The following is a 15976-nucleotide window of genomic DNA, read 5'->3' as shown; positions in this document are numbered from 1 at the left end:
TGTCCTCGGCTCGCCTCTGCGCATGGTCTCCGCTCTGACTCAAGTCCCAACCTCGATCTTTACGGCTATGATGCCCATGTATCCGTACTCCGTACTCCGTACATGCACCTTGCCTAGGTCCTACTGAGATGGTCTCTGCTGAAGGAGACCCGCCCAATCGTGATTAGGCATATCTAACCAAGCCATCCCTCCCAGTTCGGTCCTTCGAGTATCATCTTCGTCTGCGCTCACCAACCAAATCATACGCCCTTCCTCCGCCTCCAACTCGAATGCCGCTGCGGATCCTGCATTAACTCGTTCCATGTCTCCAGACCTGGTGCCGCGGGGCCGTATCTCAACACGGCCGCCTCCACCGCGAGCTTTGCATATTTTATCGCTCCTCTGGCACTGCCCACCGCGTTGTATGTGAAAGCGGCATGGCCGTAGGGCGTGTCGAGAAACGCGTCTAGGCCTTCCTCCTTGTACAACCGGACCAACATTTCGGCCTTCCTGACACTTGCGGTCGAGTTGGAATCCCAATTGGCCAGAGCCCACTGCAGCGCGTGGATATCTGAGACGGCCTTGTCGCCTGCCTCGCCTCGCTGGCATCGAGAGCAGGTGCATTGGAAGTGGAATGTTGAATGGAGATACTCTGCTCGATCGCGGAAGAAGACCAGTGGTGGCGCGTAGGCGATGGTTATTTCCTCGTCGGGCGCGATGCTTCTGGCGGCGTACACGTAGTGCGTTAACAGTGTCGGGTCCAGATGATACTGTGAGCTGTAACACGAACTGTTAATCCATCACCTCATTCCACGTTCCAGTAGATTCTTGCCCACGTGTGTAAACATGCTCATACACACTCTCACGCACACATCTTCATAGCTATCTTAGGTGGATCTGGATGTATTGGACTTACTTTGGTGCACATGCATGATTGATCCTCGATGACTCCGGAAAGACGGCCAAATGCATCTGTCCACCGACCTGCATTTCGAACGCGTTGGCCTTGACCACGTCCTGCACGGCTACTCTCGGATCGCCATAGATGGTCGCCAGGGTGAGGAAATGGGTCTTGCTCGGCTCGGGCAGCTGCTCGATCGCTACCTGGAGATATTTCTCTCTCTCGGTCGTTGATAGAAGATTTTCCATATGCGCGAGCAGATATGGTGTATATGCGGCAATCAAGTCTCCGCGTTGCAACTCGTGCTTCGCGAGCATACCGATCCCTTTGCCCGGGATTGTCTTGGTGTACGACGGCCCATCCGGTTCAGACGGCGAATTAATTCCTCGACTAGACAGGGCCGCTGGGTCCTGGAACGGCAGGAGAGCCGCAAACTCGGAGGCGATGGTCGGAGTGGTAAAGATCGAGATCCCTCGGCCGTTGCTGAAGCTGACATTGGTGAAGACGCATAACGGGTCCTTCAAGACCTCGAAGTATTCGGTGCACACTGGTTTGAATGACCATAGATGGAGATTCTCGGCCTCGGCGCCTGGAGAGTTGAGATGACTCTCAGGCAATTGCGCAGTATCGTCGGCTAAAGGATTGTCATCGGCTTCTGGCACTTTCTCTTCTTCAGATTGGGGCACGAAACCATTGCCAGACATGGGGACTTGCACCCCGACTATATCATCGCTTAACAGGTTGGGATGCTGGTCCTGGTTGGAACTGAAACTAGAAACAACGAGAGATGGAAGAAACGAAAACGCAATTATTGAGACCAGCTCAGTCTTCATACTCGCGAATGCCTTTAAGATGTCGTCAGGATGGAGCAGAAAGAAACAAAAGCAGATGATTATGGTAGACCAAAGGTGATCGCTGATACTCCCTCATATTCAGGAACTGGCACATCTTGAAACAGTTGCTGCTGATGCGCGTTTCAGATGTTGGGCCCCTGCCCCTGCGATGAATTAGGGTAGCTCCGTACATAAGTACAATCTGAACTGCTGGGGGGGGTCTAGGAAGTAATGAATGCATCGTGACGACAAGGAGAACATCCTCTCCAGTCTGTGTAGAAGACAATTTGAACTGAACGGAGGAAAAAGGGGGTTGAGAAGGGAGTGGGAGCATCTTGAATATATTACCAAGTCTGACAAACCAAGCCACAGATATTGGCCCGATGATTTTGTCAGACAACCACATTTTTGCCGGTACGTCGAATAAGTCGATCTTCTCTAGACTAATGAACCGCTTAGAATTTTTGTGGATGTTACAATAGAGTAGTACAGGTGATATTGGCGCAGTTGCAGGGCACTCCCCGGAAGCACAAGAATCAGCTTGCTCTTGTGAAAGGAGACGCCGCGAGTTGGAAAAGGTCTGCACCAGAGAGCATGATCCAGCTCGTGGCATTTCTCGTTTCCTGTTTCCATGCCATGACTTCGACTCCATTCGAGTACCATCTGCTGGAGTCTGACATGGTTCGCAAGCGCATATGTGTGCTCTTGGTCTTGAAAGATTGCCTCTTGAGACTCGTATCCTGCCAACAGTCTCGGCTTTATGAGGCGGAGTCCGGAGGGCCGCAGGACCAGCATTCCCAACCAAGGACAAATCGTGAGAAGTCCGAAGACCACACCAGCTCCTACCCTGTCCTGCCAAGTTGAGTCATGCAAGGTATCGTCTAGTTGATGAAGTTGACACAGAAACCATGAAGGATGAGGCTGCCAAAGATATAGTCCGCAAACGCCCGTTCAGAGCCGATCTTTCCATCTTCAACCAGCTCGCCGCTCGCACCGTCAACAGTCTTGGTAGAGCTCTTTTTCGCGGCTGTAGATGCCCCTGCAGGAGGTCTTTCTGACGTCTGCATCCTCAGCGACGCGGTAAGGACGAATTGACCGACTGCGGCGCAGAAGCCGGAGAGAAAAGCGTTAAAAGGCTGGTGATGAGGTTAGACACTGTCCAACGGATGCCAGCTTTGGACAATAGACACATACATAACTGCCTGCTAGAACACAATATAAAAATTGTGTGGCGCCAATGACGACGAGGAAGGCCATGAAGACGTCCAACAGCATCGTTCGCGATGGAGTATCTTGCAAGTATCTATTCCAGACATGAACAATAATTTGCCGGGGCGACGACCGAGGTGATAACGTGCTCTGGGGTGTAGGTTTGACTGCGCTTGCGGGAGGAGATGATATAGAGCCTGATGATGTTCGTGCTGCTGGAGGTGGTTTCGCTGCCGCCACAGGAGTGGACGTCTTTGAGGCCGCAGAATGCGAGGCGGGTTTTCTCGCCATGGTGATGAGCAAACCAGCTTATAGGAAGAAACTAAATCACCAGCCTATTCATATACCAGACCAGGATCCGGCTGATTGAGGCTCGCGGAGTGCAAGATGGTGTCCATGTCAATGAAGCAACGTGTTGCCAAGCCGGGGCACCGAAGATGCAGCGGAACCGCCAAATCCGAGCTCCACCGCTCAGCCTCGTAGTACGAGTCGAAGATGACCGAACGAACATGGCATCATCGCAGACTGCGACAGCTTAACAAGCTTTACCAACATCTCCTTACTTGTTCGTCCTCTACTCTGTATACCACAGACATTGCCCCCTGATACAACTTGCATCATGGTATGACATCCACTACATACTACCTCATGCTTCGGCAACTGACCTTGCTCTCTTCAGGCCTCCGAAACACCGGCATACATCCTGTCTGCCCTCACCTCCGTCGGTGGAGTGACCGGTTACGTGCGAACAGGCTCAGTCCCTAGCATCGCAGCGGGCTTGACAGTTGGCGTGTTGGTATGTCAACATCTACCGCTCCTGTCTCCTTTCGCTTATGGCTGTCCAACTGGGTCTGCTGACACTCCGCCTTTCCTCTGCGATAGTATGGCCTTGGAGGCTATCGCATCTCTAAACGCCAGCCCTACGGCGTCGAGCTCGCTCTTCTTGCCTCGATCCTCCTCGCCGGCAGCAGCATCCCTCGTGCGATCAAAACAGGCAAACCCCTCCCTGCAGGCCTAAGTGTCCTGGCTGCTACCGGGCTGTTCGTTTACGGGAAAGCCTTCTTCGCGAAAGCATGATTAGCATACCATCTAAAAAGAAGGGTGGCTTGAGAGAGCGATATAGCGTTGTGCGACGGGGCATGGAGCCGTAGGCATGACATGAATCTCAATTCTTCGCACATTGGGTATCTTTTAGTGCATGTCGTGTAAAGCCAACGCTGGTATTGCATGATTGAAGCCCCATGGACCAACAATACTATCCCACTGCTTCCGAGGCGGTCGTGGGCGCTGCGCTATCCTGCCCAACGGAATCTCCCATGTCATTTGCCGTCTTCGCGACATGTTTCCTCCGTCGTTTCCGCTTTAGCTGTGATTCTTGCCCTGATGCTACCGCACCTGCGTGACCCTCCTCCGTTTGAGCAGAGTTCTTCACCTTCTTCTTCTTGACACTCAAAGGATTGGGGCCTTTGGGTTTCTTCAACCCTCGAATGCCGGGTCCACTGGTCTGTCCTTCCAAGTCCAACTCGTCCTCATTCTCCTCGCCGTCACCCCTCTTCCTCTTCCTGTCTCCTACGCCCAAGAGTCCCTGAGCGAGTTTCTCTTTCTCGCCCTTCCGCCTGACATTTTCACTCGCCCCACTCAGTTCCTCGAGAATCATGACGCTTCGCTTGACATACACAATCGGAACACCGGGTATCAACCTTGCGCGTTCTCGCACGTCCAAGAATCCCTTGGATTTTGCCTCCCTCTCATCCGCATCGGCCGTGGCCAGGATGTAATGTTGCTTATTCTTTGCTTGCTCATTTCCGTGTGTCTGGCCCGCCAGCAGGTCCAGCAGACACCGTCCTTCGCTGACAATTCCCAACTCCTCGCCCTCGTCGTTTTTATGCTTGCAATACCGCAATGGGATTTCTGTGGGCGGAGGGAGGAAGTCTGGTCGTCCTGGCCATCTCAGTGTTTTGCCTCCTTCTTTTCCCTTCTCCCCCGGTTTCTGCTTCTCCCAGTCCCCCATGATTTTCGCCAGGGTGCATTTCGTCACAAACAGTCGGCACTCTCCGTGAAGTGTATTGTCCAGGTACTTTTTTAGCGGCATGTGGAAATGATGGCAAGCCTTCAGAAAATGCGAGTCGAGCAGGACTTGATATGGTTCGTGAAAGGAGAAGGTCATCTGGTAAGAAGACATGATCTTCCGATACTTTTTGCTGCGTTTGGCCCGCATTTTGGCGGGTTGTGCGTCGGGATGGACGAATTGATCAGGATAGAAAAAAGTTAAAAGATTTCACCCGAGTCAAGGCTCTTGGAGGGAGTGATGAAGGCGCCGATGAGGAAGTGAGAGTGAGGGAGTCGTGAACTACACAGACACAGTATTTTGCAAGAAACTCCGCAGAAATCCTTCCAGCATCTACACCGCCTACTGCTTTCAGCATAGTAGAAAAGATCATGATCTAGCCTTATCGGGGGCTATCAGGAACTACGGTGGAGTATGTAGCTACGCCAGTGAAGAACGGCAGTGGGACACGAGCACTATCCAACAGGACTGCTATCCAATATCCAGCATTCGATGAAATTGACGTTCCCGCTCAGAGCGACTCTAATATCCATCTCCCCGGTTCGCTAGGCCCAAATTGTCTCTTTTGGTCCGTATCCAAAGCGGGCTGGATTCAACAGCCAACACCGAAGCGGTTCGTGGTTGGTGGGCTGGATGACAAATTAGCAGTCGCAATATTTGGAGAATATAACACAATCCAACACCGAACCCACCCCTCAGTGATATACTCCTAGGACAGAGTACTTATGATCCTGTCTCGGCATACGAACATCACATCACTATAACATCACCTTTATCACTCAGCACGGCATCATAGGTATCGATCAACACGCCACCATCCGTCCTATTACACCATGGTTTCAAACGGTACCGCTCCCAGCAATGGCGGCTCGAGACCCGACATCGTTCTATACACCAACCACGGATGTCCATGGGCGCACCGAGCCCACATCGCTTTGAGAGAGCTTGGTCTTGCCTACAGGGAAGAGATCATTGATCTAGACAAGCCCCGTGAACCCTGGTACTTGAAGGTCAACCCAGTACGTTGGATTCCCTTATCAGACCCTGATCCCCACCTGCTTGACTTGTCCCTGGGCCTTCCTACCTATCCGTGGAGGAGATTTGGGTCTACAGTCTAGGGCCCAGGGTTCCATGAGAAACGGATGCCCATCCGATCTTCCTGCAAAGTCAAGCCGCATTCTCCCCCCTTCGGCAATGGCCTTCTTTTTGTCCCCTTCAGACTGAATACTGACTACCTTCGCTTTCTCATCCTGCAGCGCGGCCTCGTCCCTAGCATCAGATACGACGGCCACATCGTCACCGAGTCGGCTGTTGTCACGCAGTTTTTGGCCGACGCCCACCCAGCCCATCTCCTTCCTTCGACGACGTCCGTGTCCAGCGCCCTGTTCCGGGCCCGAGTCGCCTTCTTCGTCGATGCATTCATCTCCAAAGTCTTGCCGCACATTTTCGCCTCCCAGCGCGCCCAGGACGATTCCGACAGGGACGCCGCTGGGGAAGAGCTAGTCCGCGCTGTCGTCAAGGAAGTAGAGCCCCTGTTCACCTGGGATACTGGGAAAGGGCCGTTCTTTGGAGGCACCAACCATTTGACTCTCGCCGAGGTAAGTCTTTGAAACATCTATTTCTTTGTCTTTTGACCCGCCTGCCGTGGAGGTGTCCGGAAGAAGTTCCGGGGATCCCCTCTCTTTGGAAATGATATATGATATTTTCTGCTGTCAACGCCTGCTCACACTCCTTCCACACTAATCAAACCCACGACTTGTAGGTCCAAACCGGCCCCTTCCTCATTCGGCTTTTGTCGTTCATCAAGCCCGAGTACGCACTCCTGAGCCCGAAGATCGGCCCTCTGCTTGATGAACGGGCGCCCAAGTTCAAGGCCTGGGCCTCCCGGGTCGTGCAGCAACCCAGCGTGACATATGTCTTTGATGAGAAGGCCGTTGCCGAGAGGACAAAGGCGAGATTTGCAAAGCTGGCCGCCGAGAAGAAGCTGTAGACTGCACTCGAGGCGGACACCGGCGGGGGAAGACGGATTTCCACTGTCGTGTGTCGATGTATGGGACACCACTTTGTTGAGGAAGACTGGGAAAAGGACCCGTCCTCTTGACGCAGCATGAATTTATTACAGCACCTAGTCTGTCGTATCAATTGATATCTCATTGCTACTAAAAGCGTCAATGCTAGAATATCTCGTTTCCTCGGACTCATCATGCCCATTCATGCAGTCATTCCAGCATCATTTCTATTCTAGATGTCCTCCGCTTTTGTATGCAAACTTTTTCCCGACCCTCGCTTGAACGCACCAAGAATCAACAGCATAAGCCCTGGCACCGCAGCTGAACAGACCCGAACACCCGGCCTTAAAAAGAGAAGTCATTCCTCGTCAGATTCGTCGCCAATAAGCTCAACACTCGCCTCATGGTCGTCCCGGTCGAGGTCGCCAAAATCCATAACGGTATCTTCTTCCGAATCCGTATCGTCTGGTTCTTCCCCAGGGATCCCCTTCCATTCCACGTAGTCACCCTCGATCCAATGCTTGCTGATAGGAAGGTGGTAGGGATCGTAAGGGAAATAACCCTCTAGCATGCCATTATCTCCCACCCAACTCAGATCACGATCGGGATTGCTCATGTCTAAGTCTGTCACGTTGCGCCAATGGCCGGTCACACGCACGCGTCTATTTTCTTCAAGCTTGGGATAGACGTAAAAGAGCTGCAAGGCATGGGTGAGCTTTGCAAATTGCTCGACGATAACGGGTGTGCAGACACGCAGCGGGTTGAGCGGTGAATAGATTGCCGCCCGAAGCGCCTCTCGTAGAGACTCAGGGAAATGGTAGGTCTCCACCTCTTCTTCGTCGACATCGAAATCCGAGTCATCATCGGAACTGGCAGACGCGATGTCCCTCCAACGGAAGCAGAATATGTAAAGAATCGCTTGAAAGGCTGCGTAAAAGTCACCGTACCGTTTCAAGTCAGGTCCACGGCATCCAGGTTCGTACGACCTGCGGAGGATGGTCAGGTGGTCGCAGAGTAAATTCAGACAGTCTTGGACGACCTGTGGAGAGACGTGGGCGCCACGGCCAACGAAGCCGGAGAAATACGCTGCGGCGCTGTGGCGAAGTAGATGTGGTTGCCTTTTGTCGACGAGGACGGCCACACAAGAAGTGACGAAGCGATCGACGATAATAGGATCTGATTGAGCAAAATGAAAAACAAGGAATTGTGGATGACGAGCGCGATAGGTCGGCAGGATATGGGTGTGGAATTGCGAGATGAGTTGTTCCACAGCAGTATCCCGATCTTGAAGAATCGTAGACGTGGTCAATTTGGCGTAGTATTGGAAAAGGATATCCATGATCAGGTCGACTTGCTTGATGTCGTCCTTCAACTTCTGCCGACGAGCCGTGGCAGGGTCGACATCTTCTTCTTCGTCAATATCGGAATCATCGGTCGTGCTCACGTCATCGTTATCTTCCCTATCCAGGTCGCCCTTCAACATATCCTGAGATGGAACCAATGTCTGAGAAGACGACATGTGGTTCAATATGTCGTCTTCAGCGTCATCCTCTTCTTCGTCCAGGTCAACTTGGACAGACACGTCGAGCTTGATGAGTTCCCTCAGTACGCAGGTCAAGATTTCGGAGGTGAGCTCAGGGACATATTTGATCATTTCCATGAAATTTCTGATGTAAGTCATTCGCTCCTCCGACTTTTGGAAGTCAAACTCTAGCCGGGAAGAGACTCGATCGGCGAGTGCCGAGGGTGAGGAGGGCACGTTGACAGTGATGTGTTGAATGGCTTGCAAGGCTCTTCGATGTATAGTCTGTTGCCTGACTGGTTTTGACCCCGCGATCCGCCTGGTCTTTTGGGGCCCAAGCAATTCTACCAAGATTGCCATAATCTTGTGCTGATACCCTCGCTGTGCAGCGGCCAGGTTGTTGAGGAACCGTACGAACAGAGCATAATATGCCTCGTCTCTTCCAATCCATTCACTGTGTAGAATAGAATTGACCATACCGCTGCAGTCTTTTGTGAGTGCAGTTATATTGGCTAGGAGGGCCTGCAGGTGTATCCGGAGGGCTTTGGTGGAAGGAGCATTCGTCTTCTCGTGTGACGTGGTAAAATAACCCTTGATTCGCTCGTAGGCTTCGTCTTCTCTGAAACGGTGTCGCTCGATGGCTCTGCGCACTTGTTCCTTGACAACGAGAGGATCCAGGTCTTCGTCGTCATCGGCCGAGACAATCTCTACATCGGAGTCGAAGGTAACTCGGGACCGTTTGGTGGGACTTGAAGGGGTGTCCATGAAGCCGGTCTCATCGACTGAACGCTTGAGCGTCGATCTTCGTTGCGTCGTTTGAGGTCTGACCGCTTTGATGGGCAGAGAAGGCATAGAGATGGTTGTCGGCAAGGCAGGCCGACGATGTGGCGGGGCTAGCATGGCCACGGAAGTAGATGGTTCGACAGATCATTAAAGCAGGGGCTGAGTCAATTGGCACAGGGTATATGGCAAATAATGTCGACCTCAACAACTCAAAGAGCGAGAACAATAACAGGAGCAGGGCATCAAGCCTAAATAACGAATTGTCCTGGGGTGCCGGCAAAAATATCTGTGAAAAATGCCCACCGTGGGCGGAAACGCTATACCATATTTGGGAACTTGTCTGCGCCGCTTTCAAAGTGCCCTGTTTGTCAACCTCACATGGCAACATGAGGAGCAGGATTGTCTTTCTCCAGACACAACCAGAAAATCGTAGACTCCTGAAAATAATGGGTGCCTTCAACCACACTGTCTGCTGTCCAGGCACGGCCTTTTGGCCTTCTCGGGCTCGAACGGTGAATGCTCTCCAGGTGTGCTTGGAGTGACGAGTCAGCAAGCATATAGTCAACCGCACTCAGGGCGCCATCTCGTCCGGAGTAAGCCTTTGACAAGCTGCCCTCCATCACACCAAGGGCTTCATGTGAGGACTCTCTCAAGAGCCAATGGGAAGACTCAAACGAGATCGTTCCGCCCAGTCCTTCCCCGGCTCCGGATTGGGATAGATCTTTCCCCCTAATACCGGAGCCCGGAAGAGATGCACGCAGAAGCTCCGGCCTAACCTCTACATGACCCTGGATGTTGATCTTTAGTAAGTACCTGGGATCGAACTTGACCTGTTGTCATGCTCTGCTTTCCCCCAGTGAGAGAAGGGGTGAGATATGCTCAGCCCTGGGCGATTAGTTGAGGTGAGCGAAGCCATACATCCAAAAAGTCGTCCAATGCTCAACTCGGCTTTTCGCTCGCAAGGGAGGCTGATCTCATCACCTGTAAGTTGACGATATCGAACAGACTACTGTGACTAACCGTAGTTGATGCTAGGGTCGTCATGCCAGGTCGCTCTACACCAGGGTAAACACCAGGTATTCGCAGCGAATTTGCGCCTCGAGACCATTTTCAGTCTGCAGGAGCTACCATGCAGATGTGTGTGAAGTACTCGAGATCCGAAGCATGTTTCATGTGCCAATGACTCGACTCAGGTCACTCCAACTGAGCCTGATATCTCTAAGACCGCGGCTCTCGACTGGGATATCAAGGTCGATTTTCTGGTTGCAGGAAGCGGCGCCGCCGGGCTCTCTGCCGCTTTGAAAGCGTCACGCCTCGGATTGGTGCCACTCGTGGTCGAAGGCTCCAAGCTGTGGGGTGGGACGACGGCCTACTCTGCCGGCGGGGTCTGGGTCCCCAACAATCCTCTTATGCTGGAAGGCGGCATGGAAGACTCAACGGAAGCGGCCATGACCTACCTCCTGAACGTGGTCGGGGAGCCGACCCCGGAGAGCACGGTGGCGAGGCGACAGGCGTACGTGAGGGCCGGCGCTGAGATGGTCAAGGAATTCCGGGAAAGCGGCTTCCGTTGGTACATGGCCCAAGACTTTCCCGACTACCACAGGGACGAAGGGTCTCGCATTGGACGACACCTGTCAGGCGAAATCTTCGATCTCAACAAACTGGGACCCTGGAGAGACAGCATGCGCGTGCGGCCTCATCACCCCGAGCTCCCGGCGTATCTAGACGAAAACGCGAAGATGCTCAACGCTACCCGCACACGTAGAGGTTTCACCACGCTGGTCAGAGTGGCCACACGTATACTTTGGGCGAGACTTCGAGGGGCCAGGCTCGCTTCCATGGGTATGGCGATTTCTTCTCAACTGCTGTACGTTCTGCAGGGACTCGGAGTGGCAATATGGAGGAGCACGCCCGTGACCGGGCTGATCACGGAGCAGGGAAGGGTGGTCGGGGTCACCGTACTCCATGGGGAAAGCGGTCGACCGCTGCGGATCCAAGCCACGCGTGGCGTGTTGCTCGCGCTCGGGGGATTTGCGCGTAATGACGCTCTTCGCAAACGATACGGTCAAGCATCATCCAGGTTCGCCATGGCCAATCCCGACGACCAAGGCGCCGGGCTTCAACTGGGAGAAAGCGTGGGTGCCCAGGTCGCTCTCCTGGGCGGACGCTGGGGCATCCCGATCATGTTTCCACCGGGCGAAACCCCCGTCTTCAATGTCTGGGAGAGAGCGTCGCCACACAGCATCATGGTCAACAAGGCAGGGAAGCGCTTCACCAACGAAGCCGGCTCTTACCAGGATGTAGCCAACGACATGACCGATCTCGGGCACGATCCCTGCTGGTTGATCTTCGACTCGTCGCACCGGAAAAAATACGCCTTCGGCAACGCGCTCCCAGGGTTCACGCCCAAGCGGTACTTCCAGGAAGACTTCATGGTCAAGGCCGATTCTCTCGTCGAACTGGCCAACAAATGTGAGGTCAACGCTGCCCAGCTCCGGGCAACAGTGGCGCTTCGACGAATTTGCCGTTTCCGGCATCGACGAAGACTTCCACCGAGGAGAGAACCCGTATGACCGATACTACGCCGACCCGACCCACCAGCCAAACAACTGTCTAGGGAAGATCGAGAAGCCGCCCTTCTACGCAGTCCGCTTGTACGTGGGTGATGTTGGCACCAAAGGTGGTCTCCGGGTGGACGAGCATTGGCGAGTGCTGGGCCAGGGTGGCAAGCCGATTCCTGGGCTGTATGCAGCGGGAAACACGACGGCGACCCTGTTTGGTCGCCGGTATCCCGGGCCGGGGGCAACCATCGGCCCGGCCATGATAGGCGGCTTCATTGCGGCGTCTCATGCCGGTCAAGCTTAGCGGCACAAGAGGAACCGACAACGATGGGACAATTACTATACAGCCAGTTTCGAGTGTGAATCAATATGTAGTATGTTATTCTGTACAATACCAATATGGACAGGACTGGGATCAGCCTTTGGAACGGGGCGATGCCATCAAGCGTGCTGTGGTCTGGTCTGGTCTGGTCTGGTCTGGTCTGGTCTGGTCTCAAAGGTAAGCACGCTGGCTCTTGTCTTCGGTGCCCTTGATTCTGTCATAGTCAAAGGCCTCCTTGCCGAAAATCGCGATGCGATGGCCCAGAGCACGTCTGATGATCCAATCTTTGCTATTGATCTCTTCTTCCACCTCGTCTGCGTCCAGCGGCGGAATCAAGTCACTGGCATCCAGTCTCTTGAGCAGCACGTCGTCTTCCGGTCGATTGAAGTAGACGAGCGAATATCGGGTACGATCGGCCTGTTGGCCGGGCGGGGCCACCACACGATGGATGTTGGATCGCAGAAGGCCGTTTGTGAACTTGACCATGGCGTCGCCCAGATTGATGATGGCATGGTTGGGCAGCGGCTTCACGTAGCACCATTGCGCATCCCGGCCCGGCGGAAGCACCTGCAAGCCGCCCAAGCGGTTGAACAGGACCGTCACACTCCCGAAATCGGTGTGTTCACCCAGTGCGGTTCTTCGATCATCCCTGGGCTGCGGTGGTGCTTTGATGAATCGGACTTGGTCGCCAGAGTGGCCTTCGAGGCGATGCATGTCTTGTAGCGTCTTGGGCGGCAGCTTCAGGTGGTCATTGAGCAGTTCCAGCACTAGAGTGACAATGCCGTGGGCTGAGCTGATGAATGACTTCAACAACGGACGCCTCGCATCGAGCACTCCAGGAGCAGGCCATGGGTCCGATATGCCCAGGATGTCATCCTTTGATACCTGCGGTCCTCTGTCAGCGATTGGGCCACTGCACGTCTCAACCGAGGAACTGAACACACGTTGTAGAACTCATTGCGGTCCAGGTTCCCACTTCGGTCGACAACATTCGCGCCGTAGCCTTTGTAGCCGAAGTACGAGTTCTTGTGCATAAAGTCGTACTTTCTCTTTTCCTCAAGCGGCAGTTCAAATAACTCGCTGCCCACCTCGAACAGCTGGTCTGCATCGGCCAGCAACGAGTCTCCTGGACCGGTCAAGTCGAGGTAGAAAAAGCCGAGGTCTTCGCAGGCTCGGACGAAGCGGTCGATCTCTTGGGTATCGCGGTCAAGCAATCTGGCCAGGGAGAGCCGGAGGAGTGGCGCGGTAGGCACATCCTCGGGAAACGGCGGTGCATCGTCAAATGTCTGCGTCGGTGCCGTCAAAGCCTCTGGAACTGTTTGGCTAGCCATTTTTCCCGCCTATCTTGCACAAGTTGGAAGGAGACGATCCGGCCATACCGGCAATGACAGGTCGATTCTATATAGCCGTAGGTACGCCAAACCCCCGGCTATCGACCGAGGCGGGTCCCAGTAACTCCACGTCCCTCCTCATACTCGTGGAGCCCCAATGCGGGGAACTAAATTGTTCACACACAAAAGGTGTCATTCAATTGGAGCCGGTGGAGATGGGTCCCGGACAACACTCGGGAACATCATTATTGTGCAGTACGGAGTACACAGTACCGACGTTCTCCTGGTGATGAGTAAGAGGTCCCCTTATCCTAGGCTCCTCGGCGCCTTTTCACCAGTGCATTCCTCCATTCGATTGTTTTCGCTTGCTCTTGGATAAAGGGCTGGTCCATGGCTTTGTATGAGACCTCCCACTCACGTATTGGGTGCTGAGCGACGGTCGGCCCACTTTGCTGCGACCGCGACTTGGGAATTGATATGTTCAATGTCGGAAAGACAGAGATTCTGCCCTGGTAAGTCAGGACTGGCAGTGTATACCTTAGCTTGCCTGGCGCCGCCTTCGCCAGTGTGTCGTGGAACTCGACCGAGTCTTTCTTCAGGGTCTCGACCACGTATGGTGCGTCGGACTCCTGATATGGGCGTACACAGATCTCAGAAAGGCTTGAGGGGTCTTGTGCCCTCACACGCATCCAGTATCGATGGTCCCACAGAACCCAGTCCGACCACACCCCGCTGCTGGAGTCTACGTTGGGATGGCATGTCGAGTTCGAGCTGAGACTGGTTTTGGTCCATGGACTATTCAGAGGGAAGTTTTGATGAGCGAGCTTGGCCTCAGAGGAACGCATTGGTGGCCTCGACAACCTCCACGCAACTCGATCATGATCAATACCCGATCTGTCAACTTGTAACTTCTCGAGCAACACCTTCTGAATAGTCAGAAACGTCGCGTCAGAAGATCGCATTGCATCCAAGAACTCCATGAGGCGGGCCTGTGGCACAAGCGTCGGCACGTCGTCCCTCGACTGGTAGCTGACAACGCTTGTCAGCCTCGCCAGGGCATTTGCACCGGCTTCAACATCGTCCTCGCAGGCAGCAACAAAAGTCTTGGAGACAGCTATGGTCATCAACCCGGACCGGAGATCGAAGCTTTGCACTCTGATCTTCCTGAGAATTTCGCCCCCTCGCTCGACCAGAGAAGACGTCGAGTTGCGTGCCCGATGACCGATCTGTAGAATTGACTGTGCCTGCAGTGCTCTCGGAAGACGCTTATCATAGCCTGAGCCATGATGGTTCGTTCTCAGTCGCCGAATGGCGTTCCGTAGTGTCAGTGTTGGGTCGTCATTAGTCTTGTCATTTTGATAAATAATGCCGTTATGTTGGCAGGTTTGGACGAGGCGCTTTTTAGGGAATTCGAGCAGTGGACGGTGAATTTGGAGACCACCTGGTCGCGACACCGTTACTTGCTTTCCAAGGTTGATTGCATCGTTGTCTTCCACCTCTTCCGGCATGGTATCGTCAAATTGACGAAGCCAATCTGGCCACCGTTCGTACCGTTCCATCTCATGTGCGCCTCGGATGGCTTCACAACATGGTATCGCGCTGTGCGCAGACATACCCTGGAGTCCCAAAAATGAGGTATTTGGGTTTCGGATCAATCGCATTAGAATTGTCTCGACTTGGTCATCCTGGTGATGACCCAAAAACAGGTGGTGAATATTCCTTCGTATGGCTGCTGTAGCGATCAATTGATATCGTGCTTTTCGAGCCTGCATCTCAAAATCCGGCAAGCTTGCTGGGTCTGGGATTTTGCCCCAGTCCATATTGAGAACTACGGGTTGGATGTCTTGTGATTGTCAGTATCGGATCAAGTTCGTCCTCGATCCACCAAGGCTTACCCAATTTCTCCAGGTAACGTGCGACAAATTGCGCCTCCTTGCGACTTTTCGTCCGAGCATTGTGGTTTACTATGAAAGCAAGAGGTTCTAGGCGCAAGCGGAGGTCGGCCTTGGGAATCTGCTTCAGGAGATATGCCAACGCCATAGAGTCCGGGCCACCACTGACACAAACGCCTGAGTTTGCGTAAGCTTCGAAATCTGGAGGATCGTGTGAAGCCCACCTATTCGCGCCGGTCCATGAAGGGCTTCTTTTGATAAGCCATTATGCCAGATTCGAGTCAAGCTGGGGAGAAGACTCTCAGCTGTCACGGGTTTAAGCATCTTGGAAAACAGTGCGACATCAGCGATACAGAATGAGCAGGCTCAGCCGTCAGGAATCCTTGCCCCAGGCGCCGGGTTTGAGCCAGTCCCAGACGACGACAGATCGCAGTTGTCATGGCTTCGAGTTTCAACTCGGAAATCACGACTCTATGTGCCCGGTCGTTAAGGCCGTGAATATAGCAGACAGTCGATCTGTGGCTGAATGGAAGGCCTGCGAGGGACGGACAGCACTACTCCGTAGT

The 15976-nt window shown here is 53.7% G+C and overlaps 9 protein-coding genes across 9 annotated transcripts; 3 read left to right on the top strand and 6 right to left on the bottom strand.

Moving 5' to 3' along the window:
- Positions 1 to 239: 239 nt before the first annotated feature.
- On the bottom strand, positions 240 to 1584 carry A1O3_00907 (uncharacterized protein; the record flags this gene model as incomplete). Its single annotated transcript, XM_007731057.1, has 2 exons — positions 240 to 756; positions 896 to 1584. 2 exons carry the CDS (start codon positions 1582 to 1584, stop codon positions 240 to 242), a joined length of 1206 nt encoding a protein of 401 aa, XP_007729247.1.
- A 1010-nt stretch (positions 1585 to 2594) lies between these two features.
- A1O3_00906 (oligosaccharyl transferase complex subunit OST4) lies at positions 2595 to 3213 on the bottom strand (the record flags this gene model as incomplete). Its single annotated transcript, XM_007731056.1, has 2 exons — positions 2595 to 2849; positions 2908 to 3213. The coding sequence occupies 2 exons, from the start codon at positions 3211 to 3213 to the stop codon at positions 2595 to 2597; spliced, it is 561 nt and encodes a 186-aa protein (XP_007729246.1).
- Positions 3214 to 3359: 146 nt separating this feature from the next.
- A1O3_00905 (uncharacterized protein) lies at positions 3360 to 3999 on the top strand (the record flags this gene model as incomplete). Its single annotated transcript, XM_007731055.1, has 3 exons — positions 3360 to 3404; positions 3602 to 3718; positions 3805 to 3999. The coding sequence occupies 3 exons, from the start codon at positions 3360 to 3362 to the stop codon at positions 3997 to 3999; spliced, it is 357 nt and encodes a 118-aa protein (XP_007729245.1).
- Positions 4000 to 4177: 178 nt separating this feature from the next.
- On the bottom strand, positions 4178 to 5140 carry A1O3_00904 (uncharacterized protein; the record flags this gene model as incomplete). Its single annotated transcript, XM_007731054.1, has 1 exon — positions 4178 to 5140. The coding sequence occupies one exon, from the start codon at positions 5138 to 5140 to the stop codon at positions 4178 to 4180; it is 963 nt and encodes a 320-aa protein (XP_007729244.1).
- A 683-nt stretch (positions 5141 to 5823) lies between these two features.
- On the top strand, positions 5824 to 6980 carry A1O3_00903 (glutathione S-transferase; the record flags this gene model as incomplete). The annotated part of the gene is made up of 3 exons (XM_007731053.1): positions 5824 to 6009; positions 6247 to 6588; positions 6753 to 6980. The coding sequence occupies 3 exons, from the start codon at positions 5824 to 5826 to the stop codon at positions 6978 to 6980; spliced, it is 756 nt and encodes a 251-aa protein (XP_007729243.1).
- A 377-nt stretch (positions 6981 to 7357) lies between these two features.
- A1O3_00902 (uncharacterized protein) lies at positions 7358 to 9373 on the bottom strand (the record flags this gene model as incomplete). The annotated part of the gene is made up of 1 exon (XM_007731052.1): positions 7358 to 9373. The coding sequence occupies one exon, from the start codon at positions 9371 to 9373 to the stop codon at positions 7358 to 7360; it is 2016 nt and encodes a 671-aa protein (XP_007729242.1).
- A 1066-nt stretch (positions 9374 to 10439) lies between these two features.
- Positions 10440 to 12169, top strand: A1O3_00901 (uncharacterized protein; the record flags this gene model as incomplete). Its single annotated transcript, XM_007731051.1, has 3 exons — positions 10440 to 10445; positions 10498 to 11781; positions 11810 to 12169. The coding sequence occupies 3 exons, from the start codon at positions 10440 to 10442 to the stop codon at positions 12167 to 12169; spliced, it is 1650 nt and encodes a 549-aa protein (XP_007729241.1).
- Positions 12170 to 12358: 189 nt separating this feature from the next.
- A1O3_00900 (uncharacterized protein) lies at positions 12359 to 13518 on the bottom strand (the record flags this gene model as incomplete). The annotated part of the gene is made up of 2 exons (XM_007731050.1): positions 12359 to 13072; positions 13132 to 13518. 2 exons carry the CDS (start codon positions 13516 to 13518, stop codon positions 12359 to 12361), a joined length of 1101 nt encoding a protein of 366 aa, XP_007729240.1.
- A 311-nt stretch (positions 13519 to 13829) lies between these two features.
- Positions 13830 to 15558, bottom strand: A1O3_00899 (uncharacterized protein; the record flags this gene model as incomplete). Its single annotated transcript, XM_007731049.1, has 2 exons — positions 13830 to 15361; positions 15414 to 15558. The coding sequence occupies 2 exons, from the start codon at positions 15556 to 15558 to the stop codon at positions 13830 to 13832; spliced, it is 1677 nt and encodes a 558-aa protein (XP_007729239.1).
- Positions 15559 to 15976: the final 418 nt, after the last annotated feature.

Source organism: Capronia epimyces, assembly GCF_000585565.1.
Source record: "Capronia epimyces CBS 606.96 chromosome Unknown aczIQ-supercont1.1, whole genome shotgun sequence".
Classification (NCBI taxonomy): domain Eukaryota; kingdom Fungi; phylum Ascomycota; class Eurotiomycetes; order Chaetothyriales; family Herpotrichiellaceae; genus Capronia; species Capronia epimyces.
The sequence above is the reverse complement of the archived record's forward strand: the minus strand, read 5'-3'. Positions and strand labels throughout refer to the sequence as shown.